The sequence below is a fragment of the Apis cerana genome, linkage group LG4 (assembly GCF_029169275.1).
Source record: "Apis cerana isolate GH-2021 linkage group LG4, AcerK_1.0, whole genome shotgun sequence".
Lineage (NCBI taxonomy): Eukaryota > Metazoa > Arthropoda > Insecta > Hymenoptera > Apidae > Apis > Apis cerana.
The window spans coordinates 6,425,379-6,448,081 of record NC_083855.1 but is presented as its reverse complement, the minus strand read 5'-3'; the positions used below and the strand labels follow the sequence as shown (position 1 = coordinate 6,448,081).

At 34.7% G+C, this 22,703-nt stretch overlaps 2 protein-coding genes across 7 annotated transcripts in view; one reads left to right on the top strand and one right to left on the bottom strand.

The window, feature by feature from the left end:
* LOC107995662 (uncharacterized) overlaps positions 1 to 12,385 on the top strand; it is an 89,220-nt gene extending 76,835 nt beyond the window's left edge. For 4 of the 5 annotated variants that reach the window (XM_062073882.1, XM_062073884.1, XM_017053313.3 and 1 more), the window contains 7 exons: positions 1,011 to 1,175; positions 4,632 to 4,766; positions 5,423 to 5,692; positions 5,891 to 6,265; positions 6,523 to 6,945; positions 7,081 to 7,381; positions 7,488 to 12,385. In XM_062073882.1, the coding sequence (XP_061929866.1) occupies positions 1,011 to 1,175; positions 4,632 to 4,766; positions 5,423 to 5,692; positions 5,891 to 6,265; positions 6,523 to 6,945; positions 7,081 to 7,381; positions 7,488 to 11,290 (5,472 nt within the window). In that variant the 3' untranslated portion in view covers positions 11,291 to 12,385. The remainder of the gene's footprint in view (positions 1 to 1,010; positions 1,176 to 4,631; positions 4,767 to 5,422; positions 5,693 to 5,890; positions 6,266 to 6,522; positions 6,946 to 7,080; positions 7,382 to 7,487) is intronic. The other variant, XM_062073883.1, reaches the window with a different exon arrangement.
* A 160-nt stretch (positions 12,386 to 12,545) lies between these two features.
* LOC107995673 (membrane metallo-endopeptidase-like 1) lies at positions 12,546 to 19,949 on the bottom strand. 2 transcript variants are annotated; one of them, XM_017053324.3, is made up of 18 exons: positions 18,759 to 19,949; positions 18,098 to 18,267; positions 17,129 to 17,290; positions 16,914 to 16,997; positions 16,206 to 16,417; positions 15,906 to 16,112; positions 15,723 to 15,836; positions 15,257 to 15,398; positions 15,012 to 15,129; positions 14,751 to 14,841; positions 14,509 to 14,685; positions 14,325 to 14,425; positions 14,175 to 14,233; positions 14,011 to 14,062; positions 13,855 to 13,922; positions 13,624 to 13,769; positions 13,213 to 13,374; positions 12,546 to 12,992 (listed from the first exon to the last, which is right to left on the bottom strand). In XM_017053324.3, the coding sequence occupies exons 1-18, from the start codon at positions 18,776 to 18,778 to the stop codon at positions 12,813 to 12,815; spliced, it is 2,265 nt and encodes a 754-aa protein (XP_016908813.2). In that variant the 5' UTR covers positions 18,779 to 19,949; the 3' UTR covers positions 12,546 to 12,812. The 2 variants fall into 2 exon arrangements, with proteins under 2 accessions (XP_016908813.2, XP_061929870.1); XM_062073886.1 differs by lacking the exon at positions 18,759 to 19,949 and having other exon boundaries at positions 18,098 to 18,752.
* Between the last annotated feature and the right edge of the window lie 2,754 nt (positions 19,950 to 22,703).

Sequence of the window (22,703 nt, the reverse complement as noted above, 5' to 3'; positions counted from 1 at the left end):
AGTTGAGGTGTATTTGGTTTGGATTATTGTCGTGGTATGCAAACTGTTGCTTTTAAGAATGAAATAATCGTAGGATAATAAAGCAGAGATGAAAATTGAAATTTATGTGTCTATGGAAGGATTTTATGAGAGAACAGTTGTCGATGATATTCTTCGTCAAATTGAAAGTTGTCAAACATACGGTTAATTTTCAATTTACGGTATATTAACACATCTCGTAATTAATTTACCTATGATCAAAGGTTAAGACTGCTTTACAATCTTGATATAAGAAATTTGTGTACATTGCGATGCAGTATCTTTGAGTAAAATTTAAAATCGAATAAATTTCAATTATAATATCTTCCATTATTATCTTCCATTACGTTACGTGGATGGATATATTTTTAAATTCCTAATAGCGGACCGGATACTTATGTTTCAAGACTTGCTGCCATCCGGATAAATTTACGACTCGCTTTATATTTCTTCCAGCAACGCTGGATGGCAAAGAAAAGAATATCATAATATATGAGTTTCTATGCGAATGCCTCATGGGCTTGCGTGATTGCTTTTTGCGATTCGAAATCATTATTTTTAACTTTGTGTCTTTTGTCATTTGGAATTTTATCGATCCTTTGTTGCATTTTACACAATCAAAAATATATCTATAAATTTTGATTCATTTCATATTCTCCATTTTATATTTTAAATATTCTCAAATGATTTTCATTAATACATCATTCTCTTATAATTCTTACTCTTACAATTTTTCCAAAACACCTTTAACAATAAAAAGTGTCGTTAGATTTTTAATAATAAATTATTCGATCGATATATTCTTTAGAAAATAATTATTAGTTTCTTTACGAAACGATAGAACAATAAGGTAAATTAATCACATTTTGTATGACGAGCATTCTGATAATTATTTTTTTGAATTATCATAATCGATTATCTTATTTATTTTTAGCGATGTATCATCGAATACGATAATAATGAAGATATGTTAAGGAGAAATATTATTGCAGGAAAACATTCTTCTGCGTATACACCTTCACATCGCCAGTGGGGAGGCGGAAGACATGTGCAGCGCCAGACACTGCGTGCCCCATCAAAAGTTCGCCATGACATTGGTCGAGCAAAGCGTTTGCGGAGCTTGCGGTGCCACCTCAGAACCTCTGCCTTTTACACAGGTTAGTTTGGTGCACGAGTTCTTCTCTCGTCAAAGGGAATTCTAATCGACGTGGCCTGCGGGCTAAATTGATGAATAAATTGCGACTGAGCTTTTGATAATAATTGATTAAGAATGTTCTGATTTAGAATTGACAATTTTACGGACAATGCAATATGCAGACATTTGAAGAAAAGTGTAAATTCCTCGAGTAAATTTTATAAATCTTCCGTGGATTCCGTTTGAACATACGAAAGAGATTAGTAAAATATTATTATATTCAAAAGTAGCGTTCAAATTGTTCAAGCTCGATTTTAACTTATCAATTATTTTTAAAACAACCTAAAACACTTCTTAATCATATTCCGAAAAATCGAGTAGCGCAAAAACTGATAAAAGAATCACTGAATAATAAGCACAAGAACATCGTTTCATCCCAGTCGTTTACAAGTTGTAATCAATTTCTTTCGTCATCAATTTCTTTTTTTTTTTCTATCTCCACTTTGTCTCTGAGATTGCATCGTATTTAAAAGCATTCCATCTATCGTCATTCCTCTCATATTCATATCCAACACAGAATCTCTCGGTAGCGCGCAACTCGTGGAAAAACGTGTTTCTTGCGAAACGTTCCATTACGTTTCAAGGAGAATTCAGAGAATAGTTTATCTTCCTTCTTTTTTCCCCCTCGACCGTTCGATTCATCTGTCCACACGATCGTTTCCTTGCCATCGAACGTTCCTTTTCTCACATAGCTTGTAGCAGGTAGACCCGGAGAATCTCAGGTAAAAATTTCGTAAAGTTTTCTATCGTATCTTCTCGTGAGATCGACTCGTTTGGGGGTGGTCCAGGTAGTGGAAGAGGGTTAACGAGGAAGGTAAACGAAAGTTAGCCCTTCGAGGGACCGGGTTTAAGCGATTTAAGCGACTTAAGGGAGAAGCCCAAGCGAGCCTAGATACTGAACGATCGAGTCGCGTCGTGTAAACGGATTAGCTGATCGGGATTTGACGGCTCATTGGCCGCAAACGACCAAGAGGAATGGAAGAGGATGGATTTTGAGGGTCGATGGGATACTGTTTCGCGCAATAAACTCGAAACACGATTGGAGGGGTGTGGGAAGCCAAGTTGGAATTGGTAATAGGCACCGAGACCAATCGGAGGGGGCTGTAATTGCTTCGAAATGGGGATCTGCTGAAGTTTCTTAGAGTTCGTCTAATGGGACTTGATTTAATCCTTATTGAAGGATTGACAAATAGTTGATTTTTAAATTCGTATAATAATAAACGAGCTTGTAGATTTATAATAAAATTAGAAATTCTAGGGTTCCCTAGAATTTTATTTCCTTGAAATTCTACTTCAACAACTGTTCAACATCAATTTTTCTTTAATTAATAGAGAATTTTATTTTTTATTATTATCATTATTTCTATAATGAAGTAACAAAAGTAGAAAAAATTATGAAGTGTTTTTGTTTTTACATCAAGTTTCGAGAAACTTGATAAATTATAAACGAGTACCTAGAACAACATGTTATCACGTTTCTGGTAAACTGGCCCTAGTTCAATGAGTTTGATTATTTCCGCCTCGACGAGAAAAGTGAAACTCTTGATTATTCCTCTCTCTGATTCTGTGATTCGCGTTTTATATTGTGATACTCATGATTTTCGCTTTCGTCGATACATTCAGGTTAAGTTTTATTTCCTGTATAGAGAAATATGTTTGTGAAATTGTTTCTGTTATACGACAGAGTGGGTAAAGAATGAGGAAATGCATAATTTCTATTGATTGTTGACCTGAATGTACAACTGAATGTACAGCAGTTGAAACAAGTATTGCATAATATAATTATGCACAAACGCAATATCTTTTTGAATATATTATGAATATACTTTTGAATATAATATAAAAAAATAAATTTTATATTAATTTTTTAATATTTTCTTAGAATTTAAAATAGATAACGTATTCTAATTGTTTTTCTCTCAAATTATACGAAAATATAAAATTAGAAAGATATTCTTTAATACTGTGATATTAAAAGATTAAATTATTGTTATTTATTAATGTTGGGTAAAAAAAACTTTATATTGATTACTTTTACGAATCTCTTTGTTAAATAAGTTAACAAAGAACATTAAAAGAGCCGGACACGTTTCTTTATCGTGGGAATGAATATATATCTCACGGTGTATGGAAGAGTTAATTAAATTTCTAGTTAGCAACATGGAATTACTTGTGGCAAAGTTTCGATACGAAAACCAAAACCAACCACGGGTCCTGAACAAATGCAATAACGAAAGTCGTATTTCGCTCGTGGTACTTCGTAATTACTCTTTTTCTATGATAAAATTATATAATTTTCTGGGAACTTCGCACCTCGTTATACTTTTATCGGGCATATCCCATTTTTCTCTTTCATTAATTTTTTAATTCATTCCACGAGAAATAGCTTTTTGTTTTGCGAAAATCGTGATCCAACTTCCGAGAAATTCTTGTAATTTTCCGTCCGTTATAAAATTTTTACGAAGATTTTAAAATTTGAGCAAAATTTATACCAATAATTCGCGATTCCTTAAATATTTGATAATATATTCGAAATTATAAAGAAATCACGAAGAAATTTAATTAGAAATCCCTTAATTCTAGAATTACCCAGAAATTTTTATTTCCTTAAAATATTAAGAATTCCGAAGTTTTTAATAAAAATTGCAACACGAATCTTAAATAAAATCCTTCTCAAGCATTCTGTAAAAGTTCTGAAAAGCAAAAGAAAGAAGAAAAAAAAATGAATCCCTATTCAAACCATTCAAATCTCGGACTTATTCGAGATAATATATCAAAAAGCAAAGCGAATTAACGTGTTTCTCAATCTCGTCGAATCTTAAAGAATTGAAAAGAAAAGTGGACCTAGTTTCCTAACGCAGGGTAAAGAACAAAAGCAGTGCCCTTTCGAGTATAATCAATGCTCAGCTTGAGCATAATCGAGCACAGACCAGATACAACTCACGTGGGTGGAGTTGGTTCTCCCTCTGAGCTTGTATCTGCCGATTATAAAAACGCGAAACTCGTTGCAATCTGGTATCGGTCATGGCCGATCGCTTTTACCAGCTGGCTACTATTATCCCGAGTCAAAGAGAGAGCACGAGAATTAAAACTTTTATTTTTTTTTATTAAATTGTAATTTAAAATTCTCTGAATATATTACGCAAAATAAATTGTATATGAATTTCTTTAATATAGATATTTTCTTAAACTGGAACCTCTACCTGTAACATATTAATACGTGAAAAATTATTAATCCGTAATGAAGAATAAGAAACTAGGGGCAATGTAGACTATAAACCATAATTAATTAAAAATAGAATATTAAAAAAATTGAAAAATCAAGAGAAATAATTTAATAGATTATAATTTTCTTCTCTATTTTCTTCCATAAATTATTCGTTTCCCCATATATTCACAAATCTAAATTTATTTCCAGATGGTTCACTACGTATCAGCATCAGCACTGACGTCGCAGGCTCGACAAACACCACCGAATTCTAGAAACAGTCCCGATCTATTCGGTCAGCTCCTTCGAAAAGCCGGAGGCATGGGCGACATCAGAGATTGTCCAGTGAGTAACTTATAAATATACCTACTTTCTTTTCTCCACTTTACACCACTTCGTGAAATATTTAGTCTCCGCGAATAGTTTTCACAAGTTTGCACCTCGAAGCGGTTCCGGTGATTCTGGTTTGATTCATTCGACAAGATCGGATACACTCTCCTTTGGCCTTTCTTGGAAATGATATCCCGCGGACTTTCTCTTTGAAGTGGAACGATAATTATCGTTGGAGCACCCACGGGCTATTTGGCCAACCCGTATAAGTGCTGTAGTATTCAGTTATAATTTGCAATCGAGAAATTCTTCTCTCTACATTAGCTGGAAAGAATAAATAATTATCGCCCTTGATCATACGTGTTATACGTGTTAAGAAATCAGTAATTTAATAATTATGCATCGATCAATACTTAGTTTTCATATTACATCGTTAGATAATTACATATTTGCTCGTTATCGAGTCAATTATATTTGTTTTGTTCGATGATTGACCAGTAATTAATCAGAAAAATTCAATATCAGAAGAAAAGAAAAAGTAAAACTTCAAAAATAAGGAGACGATTCATTCAGAGATAAATTTGAATAATCTGAAAAATTAAATGGCTACTTCGTTCAGAAATGGGATTATAACTAGATATTAAAATGAAATTTCTTTTTTTGATTCGCAGAGCTCTTGCGGCGCGAAAATACAAATATGTCGAACCCTGATGAACCGACCGGAAATCGTTTCCGTCGGAGTCGTATGGGATAGCGAACGGCCTTCGTTGGAGCATATCATGGACGTTTTCGCTACCGTGGGAACGTCCCTCAGATTGAGCGATGTTTTCCACAGTGTGGTGGACTCTAGATGGGGTGCCTCGACCGTGCATAATCTCGTTGGAGTCGTTACGTATTACGGGAAACACTACTCCACCTTCTTCTTCCACACTAAACTCAAGGTTTGCATAGAGATTACACCGTTTACCTTTCAATTACCCCGATAAGTAAATCATACCGAATTACATAGAAATTAATCTTTCGAGTGTTTATATCATATAACGAAACTCTTCCAAGTAGCACTTTGTTCGTAACTCGTTCCTTGGATATGCCACGTTAAATTTTCGAATTTTATTTACCTTTTTCTCGTCCTGGTTCAGGTATGGATCTACTTTGACGATGCGACCGTGAAGGAGATTGGTCCACGCTGGGAGCAAGTAGTGGAGAAATGCAGGAGGGGTAGATATCAGCCGCTGCTTCTGCTGTATGCGACCCCCGGTGGGACTCCAGTGAACACGGAAAACGCCCCGAAAACCGTGACTCCTTTCCCGAACGGAAATGGGCTGAAGACACCCCCGAAGAATAATGTTCGACGATCGATTACCCCCAGCCCGGAAAAACCATCGATCAACAGCACAGCCAGACGTGCCATCACGCCCAATCCCGACAGCCCCCCTCACCCTTACACGCAGCGTAGGATTTACAGCGATTATCAGAACCTGACCGATATACAGAATAATATATTTGGGAATCAGGTGAGTTTCCATGATCAATGAGTATTGATACTATACAATTGCGCGGTCAGAGAAATAATAGAAAATTTTTAATTCGAGAGAATGATAAAAAAAAAGAAAGAAGATTATAATTCCTTAAAAATAAATACAATTTTTCCTTTTAAGTTTCTGAATTTAAAGTTGATAATCTTAGTAGTTAATAATCCATGATTATATTCTACAAATTTCTTTTATATAAGACAAAAGTAAAAAGATTTCTTACTTTTGTTGTTGTGTAGGGTGTTGATACCGTGGACGGGGAGGTGGAGTCGAAATATATTAGTCGACGCGCGGTCGAGAACGTGATGCAGCAGCAGAAGAAGCAACAAATGCAGCTGACACGTAGTCTGAGCGCGGGCTCGACACCGCAGGACGCCATCAGTATTCCGGATCACTTGAACGTGCCGCGGAGGCGGGATTCCGGGAACTGGTCGGGCGATCGAAACAGCGCCTCCTCGAGTTCCTCCACGACGATGGACAATCCGTATCTGTACATCGTCAATAAAATGCAGAGGAACTCGGGCGTGCCGAAGAGCCCGACCAGCAAATCTGGAGAACTCTCGAGCAGCAGCAGCGGCCATTACGATGCCGGATACGATTCGTATTCCTTGTCTTCCACGGACAGCCTTCCGCTCCAACAGGGTCTGAAGCATAATTTGCAGGTACGACGTTACAAATAATATATTTCGCTGCATTATGGTATACGTGTTATATCGAATCGAGTTTGTGGAATTGTGACAGATAGATAATTGTAATTAATTGAACTTAGAGTTCAAATCGATTTACTTAAATGATAGCTTGCCCAGATCCCGGAAGGCTACCAAGCTTCCTCAGGCGACGACTGCGAACGTCTCTGCAAGGAAACCGACGCGCTCTTGGACAAATCCCGAGCGGCCGAGGATGCAGGGGATCTCAGCACCGCTGTTGCTCTGTGCAGCGCAGCCAGCAGCAAAGCTAGAGCTGCCATGGACGCGCCGTACAACAACCCTCACACGATCACCATAGCGAGGATGAAGCACAATACTTGCGTGATGAGAACAAGGAGTTTGCACAGAAGGATGTTGCAGGAGCAAGCAACGGCCAATGGAGAAAAGGAAGGTCGGTTGTTTAAAAAAAAGAAAAATACATCGAATGGAACGAATAATTAATAAGGAATTTTGTAATTTTGTATATCTTTAATATGTGATTGTGTATATACTTGTAGAAGGCACGCTAGAAGGCAGGCATTCTCGAGAGAACAGTAAATCAGGCCAACACTCTCGACAGAGTTCCAGAGACAAAGGGAATCATTCCAGGCAAAACAGTCGAGAACTTCTGGTGAACGCTCCAACCGCGACTAGCGACAAGCCTACCACGAAGAGCATCGAGATTTATGCCACGTTGCCAAAAAAGAAGACTCTGCGCAGCAAGGCGACGGCTGTGAACGTGATCGAGGATGAAGAGTACATGTTGTACGACCGGCCGATGCAAAGGACGGGCCTGTTCAGCCGTACGAAGCGTTGCGACGACGATAAGAAGGACAAGAAACGGGCACGCAGCGAGGAGAGGAACAAGAACGTCTCGAAAGACTTCTCCATCGCGCCTACCCGATCTTCTCCCTCGCCCAAGGGAGCAAAAGTGGAAAAGTCGAAGGAGAACGTCGACACGAACGTTGCCAACAACGCGAGAAATTCTCAGTCAGGCAGCATGGGCGGGGAGCAGCAGAAACAGGGCAAGAAGCAGCACAAGATTCGCAGGAAACTGTTAATGGGTGGGCTGATCAAGAGGAAGAACAGAAGCATGCCGGATCTGCGCGAAGGGCAGGATGGACAAACGAATGCTAGCGCGGAGGGAGCCTCCAACACCTTGCCAAAGCAGTCGGTGGACGATTCCAGTGTCGGTTTGAAGGGGAACGAGGTGTGCCAATCTTTGAGCGGTTACTTGTCAGAGGGGCATCTCGAGTTCACCGGAAATAGCAACGGGAGCCCGAGCAGTACGAGCAATCCGAATCTGGAGAGAAGTCGTCTGATGAGGAAGAGCTTCCACGGAAGTGCTGGCAAAGTGTTACATGTGGCGAAGGTTCCACCGCCTCCTCCGCTCAGGACCACTTCTCAGCTTAGCAAGTCTAAGTGTTCGGGCGAAGTGCACAACGAGCAGCAATCCGAAAAATCGGTCTACCCGGCGTCAGAGGGTCAGTGTAATCCGTCGAATCCGTCCCAAGAGCAGAACGGAGCGTATTGGAATCACGTGAACGCGACCAATTCGGCTGGCGGGGCGAATAGAACGTCCAACTATACCGACTACTCGTCCGAGTCTCATTCCCTTCCGTTTTTGCCCTCTTACGCCATGGAGCAGAACGCCGCGAACGTATCCCCGTCGTGTCCATCGGGCTACAACAGCAAACCGAGAATCCAGGATGACGTGGTGCAGTACGCCAATGGTATCCTGTACGAGCCCACGTTCGTGGTCACCAGAGCGGATGTGCACAACGAACAGAGTCCTGTGAAACAGCAGAATCAGTTAGATTCATTGCCTCCCTATCCCGAGAGCGGGAACGTTTCTCATTCGAGGCAACCCAGCGAAGATTTTCCTCCTCCACCGTATCCTTCTATTCACTCTGTATCCCATTCGAGGCAAGCGAGCGAAGACTTTCCACCTCCCCCGCCTCCGATCGACGAGAGCTCTACCAATCACATTCAGGAGAGTCAACAACAATACCAGCATCAGTATCAACAACAGCAACAGCAGCAGCAACAGTACCAACAACAGTATCAGCAGCAGCTGCTGCAACAGGCGGCCGTGTCAACGCAGCAACAACGTCAACAGGAATTGGACAATCAGCATATCATCAGTCTGTTGTCTCAATTGCAGATGAAGAGGGATCAGATTATGACCTGTGACCCTTCCAGGGAGGAGAAGAGACTCGAGGATCAGGAGGAAGAGGAAAAATCGTCCGGTGTGACTTGGCTGCGTGAGTTGCAAGCTAAACAGGCGGAAAGGAGGATGAAGAAACAGGGTCCATTCGAACAGGATGCATCGAAGGGTAGATCGTCAGCTCCTAGCATTCAAGGACCGACGATCGCTCGAAGAACGAGCGATCTGATGATGAATAGTCTTGGACAAAATTATGATCAGACTAGTCGCGACGTACCTGATTGTCCAAGAGTTGTTTCCTCCGTGAAAGATATGGCGGCTAGATTCGAGCAGATTAAGCTGCAGCCGGCGAAAACAGAACCCGAACAGAAGATCTCGATGAAGCAAAATGTGAATTGCGTTTCTCCTTCGTTGATGGAGGGTTCTCAGGATGTACAGCGCGAGGAGGAATCGAGGCCGATGAAGCTTTCTACGGAAAATCTGGCGAACTTTACCAAAACTGAATCGAACCAGTCGATCATGAATTCGAGTTTCGAGTCGAGCTCGAGTCAAAACAGTTTTATCTCGACCACAGCCCCGAGTAATATCATGCAAACGCAGCAAAGTGGATTAAACCAGGCTATCATGTCGATGTCTTTGACACTGCCACACGAGAATGGTTTACCTATTGACTATCCCGAGGATGACATCAGCGAGGTTGCTATGCAGAATACTATTCAGAACACGACGATTCTTCCAAGCGAAGATGACATCGCGCCCAGGAAGGTGAAACGACGAATAGGGAAGAAAAAGAGCGTGTCGTTCTGCGATCAAGTCGTCCTGGTGGCCACTGCAGAGGACGACGAGAAAGACTCTTACATACCCAATCCCATCCTCGAAAGAGTTCTACGTTCGGCGATGAATAAACCGGAAACTGCCCAAGTTCTTCGAGAGATAAGAAGTCTTCAAGAAGCAGAGATGAATCGAGAGAATTGCGCCCCTACTAAATTTCAACAGCAAACTCTACCGTTGAAAAGTGAAGCCGACAGTGTTCCTGCGACCCCTTATCAAGATCAATTAAGAAGTGTGAATCCAATACCTATCCCAGAAACTATTAAACCTCCTTTGGGAAGGCAAAATTCGAACGAATCTGTTGGATCGTTGTCAGACAAGAAATTGTGTGGTTCCTATGGCAACGAAGGACAAGATGTTGTGAGAGATAGTTACACAGGGCTTCCCAATGTTTCCAAATCACCCACATCCTATTCACCTCAGCTTCAACAACAGATAAGATACTCTCAAAATGGATACATGCCATATTTGCAATCCCAGTCAACGTATCCTCAAGCACAGATATCTCATCCGAGGAATCAAGGCATTCCTCTGTCCCAAACCCAAAAACCAGCTAGCCCTTACCCCACACAAATTCAATATACTCAGAACAACGTGCAACAACAAAAATCAATATGCCAAAAGAGTACCTACCAGACTTACTACCAACTCGAGCAACAGCACAACCAGATGAACAAACAAATGTCCCAACAACAACAACAGCCAAACGTGAACCAGAGAATCATGAACCACAATGCTAGCCCTATAACTGTTCAACACTCGCAGCAGCAATTCGCATACCAGCCAACTCAATCCCCGAACCCGTACCAGAACCAATACAGCCACAGTTCCTATCAAGGTTATTCCTACCAATCTACTGTTCCTCAGCACAGTAGAATAAACCAACCACTTCCACAGTATCAGCCACCGCCCAATCCACCAGCCTCTTATCAACAACAACAACAGAATATGCAAAATTACCAACAAAGACACGATAATTATCAGAGATCACCGCAGAAGGTCGACCAGCAGAACATATTGGCGCCCAATCAGACGTATCCAAACGCGTTGCAGAACGGTCAAATCCAGTCGAACATGAAATATCCAACTTACCAGCATCCTCCGGTTTCGAAGCAGAGCAAACAGATGCACTTCGTCCCTACGTCGAAAGGGAGCTCGACAGTGACCCAATCCTCCACGTCTTCTTTACAGAAACCACCTCCGGTCGGAGGCGTTGCCAGGACGGCGCCTTGCCATCTCTGCCGGAAGAAGCAGGTGACCGAGCCCGCCATTTATTGTTCGGACTGCGACTTTTACATGTCCCGTTTCCGGCCAAAAAATTGATGTTCTCGTCATGAACTGTTATTATATAACGAAATAGAGAATCGATGAATCGATTAGATAGATAGAAGATGATTTTTGTAGGACGTGTATAGATGAAGTATAAATATAGCGTAGGATAGGAGTATCTATACTAAGCTTCTTTTTTTTCTTTCTTTCTTTTTCTTTTGTATGTTGAACAACGATGTATAGAAAAAAAACGAGCAATAATTACACGTAGGAAAAATATTTCTTTAAATATTCGAATTTGTTAAGTTTCCTTTTTTCTTTCTCTTTTTTTGTTTGTTTCGAAGTGTATGTTAAATTGTTATTTAAGTATACAAAATTTTAGAAAGAGTGATAAAACACTCTCCGCTTTTGTACAAAGTTAAGTTAGTAGTAGTATCGTCGAAGACCTTCATCGTGCAGCTATTGAATAGATTTACTCGTTGTACCATTGATCTTGTGTACTTACTTAGAAGACATTTGTAATTTATAGATGGATCATGTAGAAAGTACTTTAGTCTCGTGTATCGGCTACGTTCTCGTTTTAGTATTTTAGTAAAACGTACCGAATATATTGTTTTTTTTTTGTATCATTTATTACTTCTTACGTTTTTGTGTTGTATATAGATTGTTTCAACGTAATGTTTAAGTTTTTTGTATAAAATCGATGTAAAAATCGAGTTTTTAGAATTTTACGAGGAAGCGTTTCCGTTTCACGCATACAAATGTATTAAAATCCGCATCAATTCTACTTTGAGAGACAATTTTGTCAGAATTGTGATACTAGCCATGCTACAATAGAGTCTTATATATGTAGATGGATCGCGCAGTCGCAAAATCGTGAGAAACAACGGAAGCGTGGACATGATCTCTGTTAAAGAAAAAAAAAAAAATAAACGTGAAGATTTATATTTTATGTTGATAGGTGTTAATGTTACGTATAATTATTGTGTACTTAACGATTACGTTGTATTGTACGATTGTCTATATGTATTAGATCGATGTACAAATCCTCGTCCCCGATTTTATACGTTTTGTATGAGTATTTTGTTTTAAAAATACTTGATTTCCTTCCGTATGAAATTGAATAAAGCGCTGTCGAAATATTTCAAACACACGAGATTCAGAATCATTTCATGCCCGAATGAGTTAGTATTATTGTTAAAAAATAATGTGACGATAAAGTAAGAGAAGAAACTATTTTGGAATAATTGAATAAATGAAAATTAGAAAAATGTTGAAAGAAGAAGAAATTTTCATATTGATGCATAAATAGGAGGAAATATTCGTTTTAGATTTTATTAATATTCTATTTTAATATTTACAATTAAATTTATAATTTATAATCATAAATAAAATTAACAAAACTATTAAACTAAAACAACTAACATTTCAGAGAAGAGAGTTTAAAAAATGTGCTTTAAGTACTACTACGTTCATTTTATCGTTTAAAAAACTATAAAAAAAGATAAAACTTATCATATTAATTTTTTTATCGATAATTTCGTTCATAATTTAATTAATTTTGTATATAGTTTTACTAATTCCAGAACGTACACTTGTGTCGTCGATTCATTGGACTGTTTCGCGAACATTTAAAAGTTTTGGAAAACGCGGCCATATTGGAAAGGGAACCTATAATTCGATACTTTGCAGGACTATGCTCGTCTTTGTTCACCATATCTGCCTCGTATTCCGGCCTCGTCGAAGAGCACCAAGACTAAAATGGAATTGTGTTAATTAAGTCGAGAAACATTTAAATTTTATATTTGTTGAGACATAATTAACACTCGATAATGGAGAGACGATAAACAATTATTTCTAGCCGATTTTTAGATTGAAATTTGACTGTTGAAATATTCGAAATATTAAAAAAAAAAGGAAATCTTCTATATTGTAGATATTTCGAAATTATTCCAACATTTAATCAAATAACTTACATTCGCAAAGGATAAAAAGAAAAGTTCGTCGTTGGTAATATTTTCTAAACCTGGTAACTTGGTTTGTGGTTTTTGTTTCGCTATTTTCTTGTACGTTGAATAAGCAATTTGTATACCAATTGAATCAGCCATATTTTCATCTTCGGTTAGATATCCATTCAGCTGAATGTAAATAGTACTTATTAGTACTTTTTTTTATTAAATTTGAATATTTGATGCATGTGTATTTTTTAGATAACTATTTTCTGTTATAAAAAATCAACTGGAATCTTCCAAATTCTTGTCAACTTGGTTATATAATATCAACAAAGTAATTCTCAAGCGAAGAGATAATCAATATCGTTTTAATCGATTAAAAAATCGTCGAAACTATGCGAAACTTTGCATCAAGTGTCAAGGAAAGACCCTCACCTTAAAGGGTTCCCCATTTTCGTCTGTGACATCAAGTATATAATTGTTATACTGATCGACAAAACACATCGATTGTTCCTCGAATTCTTCTGATATGTTTTTGGAATTCCATGGGATTTTGTAACCCTCTTTATCAAATCGTATTCCTGAATAAAACATAGACAAATCTCTGCTTATAGGAATTTTATAAATTTATCTATCGAACAAAAGTTTAAAATTTTATAGAATTACCTTCGTTATCGAAACTGTGAGATAATTCATGTCCAATTACAAATCCGATCGTTCCATAATTAATAGCGCTGGTAATTTGTATTGTTAATAAATTTATATATTAATCTAATTATAAGAGGCGAAATGATGAATTGAGATAAAAATAAAGAAGCTTACTCTGGTAAAATATGCGTAAAATAAGGATCTTGCAATTCAGCTGCTGGTATGACTGAAATCATGATAAACTTTAATAAGAAGAATTTTAATTTTTGAATAAAAATTAAGTTTTTAATAACATAATATAAAGAAATATACAAATTTTATCTTTTTTTAATACTCACTTATCGAATTAATTATTTGAGCATAAAACGCATTAACCGTTATAGGAAAATCTAACCATCTGAAGAATATAATAAAATCAAATGTAAATTAAATATTTTAACCGTTGAATATTTAATCGATTAGTATTTTTTTCTTTGAGAAAAACTCACTTGTCTCTTATAACAGTCTCCCTGAATTCTGTCAGACTTTTTAACAATTCGTTCTTTTCGCAATTTAAAATATTTTGAAAATAATCCGATCCTATTTGAAGCTGCAAATAATTGATAAAATCAGGTTTATATAAACATATACCGTGCATTTCTGATTATATTATAATTGCGTTAAGATGAATACTCCATCGTAATATCGAATAACAGCAGCATTGTCCTTATACCAATCTGGATATCCAATCTGCGTTTGTAGATTATCCAACTTTTCCATCAGCTTCTCTTTTATGGAACTTGATAGCCAATGTGTTCGATTTATGCGGTGTCCTAATTCTTCTTTCATTCCTTCAACCATTTTCGTCGCCTTAAATTGATGATATATAAGATAGAAATTTTTTTTCTTTCTTAAAAACCTCAAACAAATATTACCTGGTGAATAACGTTATCCGAGATGTATTCTTTAACGAACATGTAAGAAACCGCATTCTTCATTCTAATATTATTCGCACAAATTTCCCATCTAAAAGTTAATGGAAAAAATCAAAATCATTATTATATCTATTCACGTTTTTAAATGTTCATAATCTAAAGGCACAGAATAATAACAAAAATTTGATCTCTTGCAACGAAAATTATTTTTCTACACGATACAATATCATGAAGATATAAAAAAAAAAAAAAAAAAAATACCGTGGAATAAAATTGGACACATTATACGACGACAATGACATCTCGAACTTTATATCCCTCATCTCCTGCGTAGTGTACAACAAAAATTTGTCGATCATGTTCCATTGGACGTAGTTCACTAGAAACGAGGGAAACAATAAACAATGAACGTAGTGAAAGAAAATCTCGAAATTGATCAATTTTTAATCAACTGTGCGATTATGGAAATGCAAACATAAATTATCGTACACGATTTTTTTAATTACCCAGCACACGTCGAGATGTCTTTCCAAGTAAAGTGGCCAGCTTGTGAAGAAATATTGGATTGTACACTATAATAGGTTCGGATGAATTTATGTCGATATTAGCCACTTTAAAAGAGTATTGTATCATTTCCAAGAAGTCTATCTGCAAATATTACTTGTAAAACACTTTAGCCTGTATCGAGTGTCACGATTGCTCGTTATTTGAATTGTCTATCGATGATTGATGCATAGCGACGATCGATACTTGTGAATCAAAGCAATCAGAATTAAAGAATAGGTATTGGCTGTAAGGAGGAATAATATTCGCGTCGCGAAAATAAGAAAGTGTGTCAGTTTGGCATTGGAAACGTTGAAATGAGATTTGATCTTGGAATTAAATAGTGCAGAAATCGTTTCAAGGCGAAGACTTCAGATTTATTCGTTTAGAATAATTATTAGGATAATAATAATTATTTCTTTTTTTTACCTTTGCTGTAGATGTATTAACGCCAGAATTATCATACCATTTCTGCAATTGTTCGATCGTCATTCTTTCGAAATTATCACTAACCGTGTGACTTTCCTTCCCATTTTCGATAATCTGTGATAAAAAAAAAAAGTTTATTGCAATGACTCGAATTATTCCTTATTAATCCAAAAAGTTGATCACCTCCAACAATTCAAGCTCGAAATATAACATTTCCACTACATCGATGATTAAATGCCGTCGATTCAGAACGTATCCTTTTTCCCTTGCGAAAGCTTGAATCATGCGAAATATACCTAACGTGTATTGATCGTCATCGTATAAAAACATTTCGAACATGTTCACGAACAGTCTTTTTCTCGACAGAGGATATTCGGTGGCTTGATCTATCTGCAATACAAAACTTTTCTCAGATAAATAATTCGTGGAAATATTTTAACATTATCCTTATTGTACATTTCATCGTCGCATTTAATATCTTACTGTCAACACGTAGCGTTTCGTATTGTTCAAATCGATTTCATATTCGAGATTGTAGAAAGCGCTGTTTCCGATTAATATCATGTATTCCTTGTCGATTCTCTGCCAAGGTGTTTTATCAGGATCCCATTTGTTGAATGGCATGGCTACAGGCCATCCTCCAGTACGATCTAAGATCTCCTGAATCGGTTTAATGCCTCTCTTTTCAATTGCGTCTGTTGAAAGATTTAAACAAAAATTTGGGCAAAACTTTGCATTTTGAAAGGAATATATTTTAGCATTCATAATTATTCCAAGAAAATCCACTACTCGAATCGATTCTATCCTTCAAGAATATTGTTTTTTTAATCTTTTCTTTTTCAGAATTCTTGCAGCTAGAGAATTAACATTCAAATTCAATTCAATAACATTTATTCAATTGAAATCTCGCATAATTTATCTTTTGAAATTTTTATCAATCCTTGAAAAGATGGAAATTGATGGGATATATACCGTGTAAAATATCAAATAATTAATTCAATCAAGTAATTAAAAACTTCTTCTCTTCATCTATAAACGAAAAAAACATTTTAATTTTCATTGCATAGTTAATAACAAGTGTCCGTGCAAATAGATTTAATTGCACATACACGGATGTGTAAATTCTCTCGAATAATTATGCACGTGCTAAAGTTTATTCTCCCATATCAACATCGATTGCGATTTTCCTACCTACATCCATGCAGGAACGATAAAATTTCTTGGCCATTTTAACCGGCAAGATATCGGTTGATTTGTCGCCTTCCGAAAGGATTTCTTCATAGGGATAATTCAAGAATACATCAGCGTATAATTTATAAATAAAATAACGAACGAAATTGTCAAATTCATGAATTTCATTGGTATGAAAGTATAAAAAAGAATAGATGGAAGAAATAATTTCTTGCCTCTGATACGGTTATTCGTTTTATTCGCTTTGATCTCATCCTCGGACCATTCCACTTTGTTGTCTGGTATGGGATTGTGCTTGTTCCACGAACCGCAAGCATACTGGTAGAAATTCTCGCAAGGATCCACCGTGGCATCTCTACTCTCTTCAATTTTTTTCGCTGGGATAATGAATTGACAAAATTGATCATCTTCTCATATTATTTTTCATATTTGTAAACAACGTGTAAACTGCGATTGTATAATTATATAAGGTGAATTTTTTAAAATTAGAGAAATGAAATTTAAATATTTATTATCGATATTTAAATTTTTTATATAAGGATTCAAATGATAAGAAGCTTGTAAACTTTGTAATATTGTGAAGTTTTGATTGATCAATATTAAAGAAATATTAATGAAATTAAAGAAAAGATATATATATATGTTATTTATTACATTTACATTTTAAATAATAATCATTTTTTCTTCAACTCTATATTCATGTTGTATGCATCTAAAAAAAAGAGAAGAGATTTAAAAAAAGAATTAGTACTTAGGGGACCCTCGAATGAATCAAGCAAAGATATTAATGTCGAGACAATTGAAACAAATAATCAAATTACTAGCAAGTCATTTAACTCCTTAATAGAAAAAGAAATATCTAACGATTAAATCCAAATTCATTAATCATAAATTTCTTCATATGTATACAACCAAATAGAATAAATACTAAAGAAAATTATGCGCTTGCAAAACGCGATACAACATGATTTCTCGCTACTGTGATTTGTCTTGTGTATTTCTTCCTCTTTATTGTGCTCGAACAGCACGTGCCATTCCAAAAGATTTCTCTTTAGTGTTATCGTTCGATAATTTATCAACACTGAAGAACACAGCCTGCAGGCTGTTCTCTTATATAATGCAACTCATTTACGAGAAAATTGCAACTTATGTAAATGTTACGTCACGAGAGCACACGAACGTACCGATCTGGTAACAGTACTTAGTCTCACAAATTCTCTGCTCTTGATTTTCACGGTAGTCGTGATGATCCAAGTTCGCTTCTGTGTCGTTCGTGTTCACGATCCTCCAGATCCGTGCGAACGACTGTGAAGAAGGATACAAAGGAATTGCACTAACGATTGACAAGTGACATCTGTAAAGAAAAACAAGAGAGAGAGAGAAAAAAAAAAGGAAAAAAAAGAAGGAAAAATCATTCATGAATAATTTCTCAACGAATAAACAGTATAGTGATAACATTAAGGAGGAAAATAGTTTATTTCAGTACTCCATCGCGTACACGATGCGGCAGTCAGATTATCATGATCAAATTTCATGGCTTTTATGATATATTTTCGCGTATTATTCCGCCGTAAAATTGTACCAGCAATTTCAATCGATGACTTCAAATAAATGATATACTTGAAATAACTTGAAATCAATATCGTGATTATGCACCACATCTCCATTTTATTTATTAATTAATTCTATTACTCAATCGTGACATGGTTAAATAATTTAAAATCATTTTTTTAAAAGTATATAAATTAATTCTCTAAGGCTCCTTTTTTAACAATTCACGATACTCAGTTATATTAATAATTACGATAAATTAAATTTCGATCTCGATTACGTTTGATTACTTACATTATCCACGAGAGCTGCATAGCTATTGAAGAAGCGGAATCCTGGACTGATGTATGTGTCGTGGCAACGAGTTATCCAAAACTCGGTAAAGCAGCCGTCTTTTTCCCGCGGGTGCGCTTCATACGCTCTTTTTAAAATCGCCGAAGCCAATCGCTACACAAGGCTAATTTATAAAGTATGTTTCATGATATAAGACAGGTATTGCTAGATACGCAACGAATAATTGATTTCTTGGCCGTCACGGTATGACATCCGCATAACAAGCAGGAATGAATCAACTAAATGGAAACTAATGGCAAATAAAATCTTTTTATATATATATTATTGATTATCATCAATAATACAATGACTCATCTTTTTTTATACATTCTGACGAAGATAATTTAATAGATAGGCTTTGAATGTTTATATATCATTTTTTCAAATCTCATGTTTCCTATATAGATAACAAATCGAAAAACAAAGAAATAATATTCAATGAAAAAAGAATTGGGATTTTTCTGGTAAAGATTATTTATTGAATATAGTCGCAGAAGAATTGTGATCTTTTAGAATTTATTGCATATCATTAATAATGATTCCTTCAATAATGACTTTAAGGATTAAACTTTAAAGATAGAACAAGAACTAGCCTTGCCTGGGAAAAAACTAATCGGCGACTAATTCTACTTTCGATTCTCAACAAAATAAAAATATATTATTTAAAAATCTCACTTCTCATTCTATTTCAATACACATGATGAAAGGAAAATCGCATCTCTGCTAATTTATTTATTCATATATTTTCCTTCATTTATGATAATTTATTGCATTAATGCACTGTTGCAGAAATGACTATCATATCATATTCTTAAGGTTATAGGTCGAAAATTTAATTTTTTTAATAAATAATTATCAATATCAGAATATATAACTATCGCAAAATTGTCAAATTTCTAAATAATCTACTCATCAGAATAAATATGGATGTTTCTTAAACGATTCTATTTAATATCGCATGCTTTTTATAGCAGGTAAGATTATACACATCGTACTTTTCATGTAGTTTTAAAAGATAGTTAGATAAAACAAAAGTTATAAAAAAGAATAGTAATATCACTTATTCTTTTCTAAATATTTTATTCGAGAAAAGTATTGAAATTTTGTACCTTATTATAATCACACACTTCACAAAACTAAGTATAGACAAAAAAAGCAAATAGTGAGAGAAGGACAGAAATAGGGTAAAAATTTGACAACTAACGCCATCTAGAGAGTGCCGCACAAGAAACATAAAAAAAGGACAGTAGATTATGAGAAAAAGATAGAGATAGGATAAGAATGGATTATTAGCGCCATCTCTTGACATTTTTCCTAAGGTATATTATATAAATTTTAAATATAAGAGATGACTATTTCTATTTTATGTCATAGAATAGATATATTTAACAATAAGATAACTCAAGTTATAAGAATAGATCAATCAGTTCATGTATTTTTAAGAATTAAACAATTAAACTTATCGACTTAACTGATTGATTGATACAATAAAAACCTGAAAATAAAAAATTAAATTTCATCAAATTTAATATAATTCTATACAAGAAATACATGTTATTTTATACATATATCAATATTTTATATTTTCATTAAATGTAAAATATTGATAATAAGAAAAGTAAAAATAAATAAATAAAATATATTTTAAAGAAAGTTTTATTTTTTAATTTGAAATCTATTCACTACCATTATCAATATTGATGTATCATTAATTATTCATATAATTCATTTACTTATTTATTTACTTGCATTTTACTAAAATAATAATTAATGGTTTCTTACAAATTTATTTGTATCTCCAAATGTTTATTTAAAAATAGCTTAATACCAATCTTTAAATTAATAATTAATCCTAAGTATATTATATCCTTTATATTTCCTTTTAATCCTTTATATTTAAGAAAAAATTTATATGAAATGAATGTAATTTATAAAAACCTTACATGCATTTAAAAATATTACATTTATTATGCAAATTTCTTATGGATTATATAAATTGAATAACTTCAAAAATTTAATCTAAACTTATAATTCTTATTTATATACAAGTTAAATATTTTTAATTCTTATCTAAAAATCTATAAATAGTATTAACATATTTAGTAATTTTATTTGAGAAATTTACCTACAAAAAATCTAAATATAACTAAAGAAAGCAAAAAAAAAAAAAATGAAACATGAATCCTTTTTATTTGATACTTAATTTTAAATTGATTTTATAATAGTTTCTGAAATGAATAAGATTATAAAGAATAAGATTATAAAAAATTTCATAAATTTCATATATAAAGAAGATCATTTCTATTTTCAAATATAATCTTGATGTAATCCTGGTCTGCACATAAAATAAATTTTTTAATTCCTATTTTAAAAAAATCTAAAAATATTATCTACCTACATATAGAAAAATTTAAGGATTTTTAAAAAATTTACCTAAATAAAAACTAAATTCTTCTTACCTCTCTAATTAAAGATATAATCCACTTGCACAAAAATTTTTTTGGAACTTCATCTATCAAAAAATCTGATTATAATCGTAGAAAAGACATATTCTTTGAAATAAATCTTCTTTGATTGATTCCAATATAATTTCTGAAAATAAATCAAACTAGAAAGAATTAATAAAGTTTTATATAATGTAATTATTTCCCAATCGAAAGACTTATATTTCTTCTGAATTGATATATCTGAAATAAACTTTTATTAAATTAATAATTAAAAAAAAAGACAATCAATAACTGAAACAAAAATATGTTATACAGGTACATATAATAATGAATAATAAAAATGTGAATGAAGTAAAATAAAATATAATAATTTGTAATAAAAAAATATCTTGTGTAATTCACAATATTAATGCAAAATTTTCATTTTAATGTAATATTGATAAAAAAACATTGCAACTTTAATTCAATTTGTTATTAATTAATCTAATAAAATCAATACTTATAAAAAAAATCAATACTTATAAAAAAAGCCAGCATGCAAATTGGCTAAATGGTATAACAACAAAAACTACGTATTACTAAAACGAGCACAATGACAAAGTAGTAACAATGACTTCCCATTCTTTAGATCTAAACAAAATCCAAAAAATGAGAAGCCATTCGTTGCAGCCCTCTTCGTGACAGTTTGTCGGGCTTCTTCGGTCTTCTTTCTTCGAGCACAATGCTCGCTGAAACTTAAAACTAGGCTCGAGATATTCGCATACAAAAAAACCGAGGAAACTGAATGTACATGAGCGACCAACGATCGCAGAGATCTGTACATGTGCAAAATCTCGAGTTCAACGTACGTTTCGAAACCCATTTCGCGACCACGACCGCGGAATTCGAAAAATCGAAAGCAAACTAGAAACAAGCAAGAAACAATGGCCATTCGATTCATGACAAAATCTCACTCTCGATTTTTCAAATTATATTTCCTGAAACAGGTTGTCATACGAAAACGCGCCTACCCGACCAGAGACTATGACAACCTGCCCGGCCCTACCTACTTATAATTAACATACACACCAGAAGTATACTACCTATCCTACCTAACCCTATATTTAAAAAATGGCAAAGCAGGCATACCAACACATTCATTCCACGATTTTCACTCATAACACCCGGGCGCAAAAGCCTACACTAGGGAAAGCGTCCCGGGACGCCTCCGACACCCGAGCTTGGCATACTCCTTTCACACTCTAACTTTACGTACCTTTTTCCTGAAATCGAATGACGATGATTGGCGACCATTGCGTGTAACGATATAAAAGAAAATGTATGTAATTTAACTTTAATTACAAATATTTATAATTGAAAAAATTTTTGAAACAATTATATTTTATATTTTAATATAATGATGGAAATGGAATTTGATATCATTACTTTAATTTAAAAAAATTAATATTACATATAAAAT

Bases quoted from the DNA above. Each gene is read 5' to 3' on its own strand.
- LOC107995673 (XM_062073886.1), bottom strand. From the start codon at position 18,371: ATGTTATCACTATACTGTTTATTCGTTGAGAAATTATTCATGAATGAT. The intron at 15,130-15,256 runs GTAATTAAAAAA...CCTCGTTTCTAG, and splicing joins GACATCTCGACGTGTGCTGG to TGAACTACGTCCAATGGAAC. The intron at 12,993-13,212 runs GTAAGTTATTTG...ATTCCATTTTAG, and splicing joins TCTTTTTATCCTTTGCGAAT to TCTTGGTGCTCTTCGACGAG.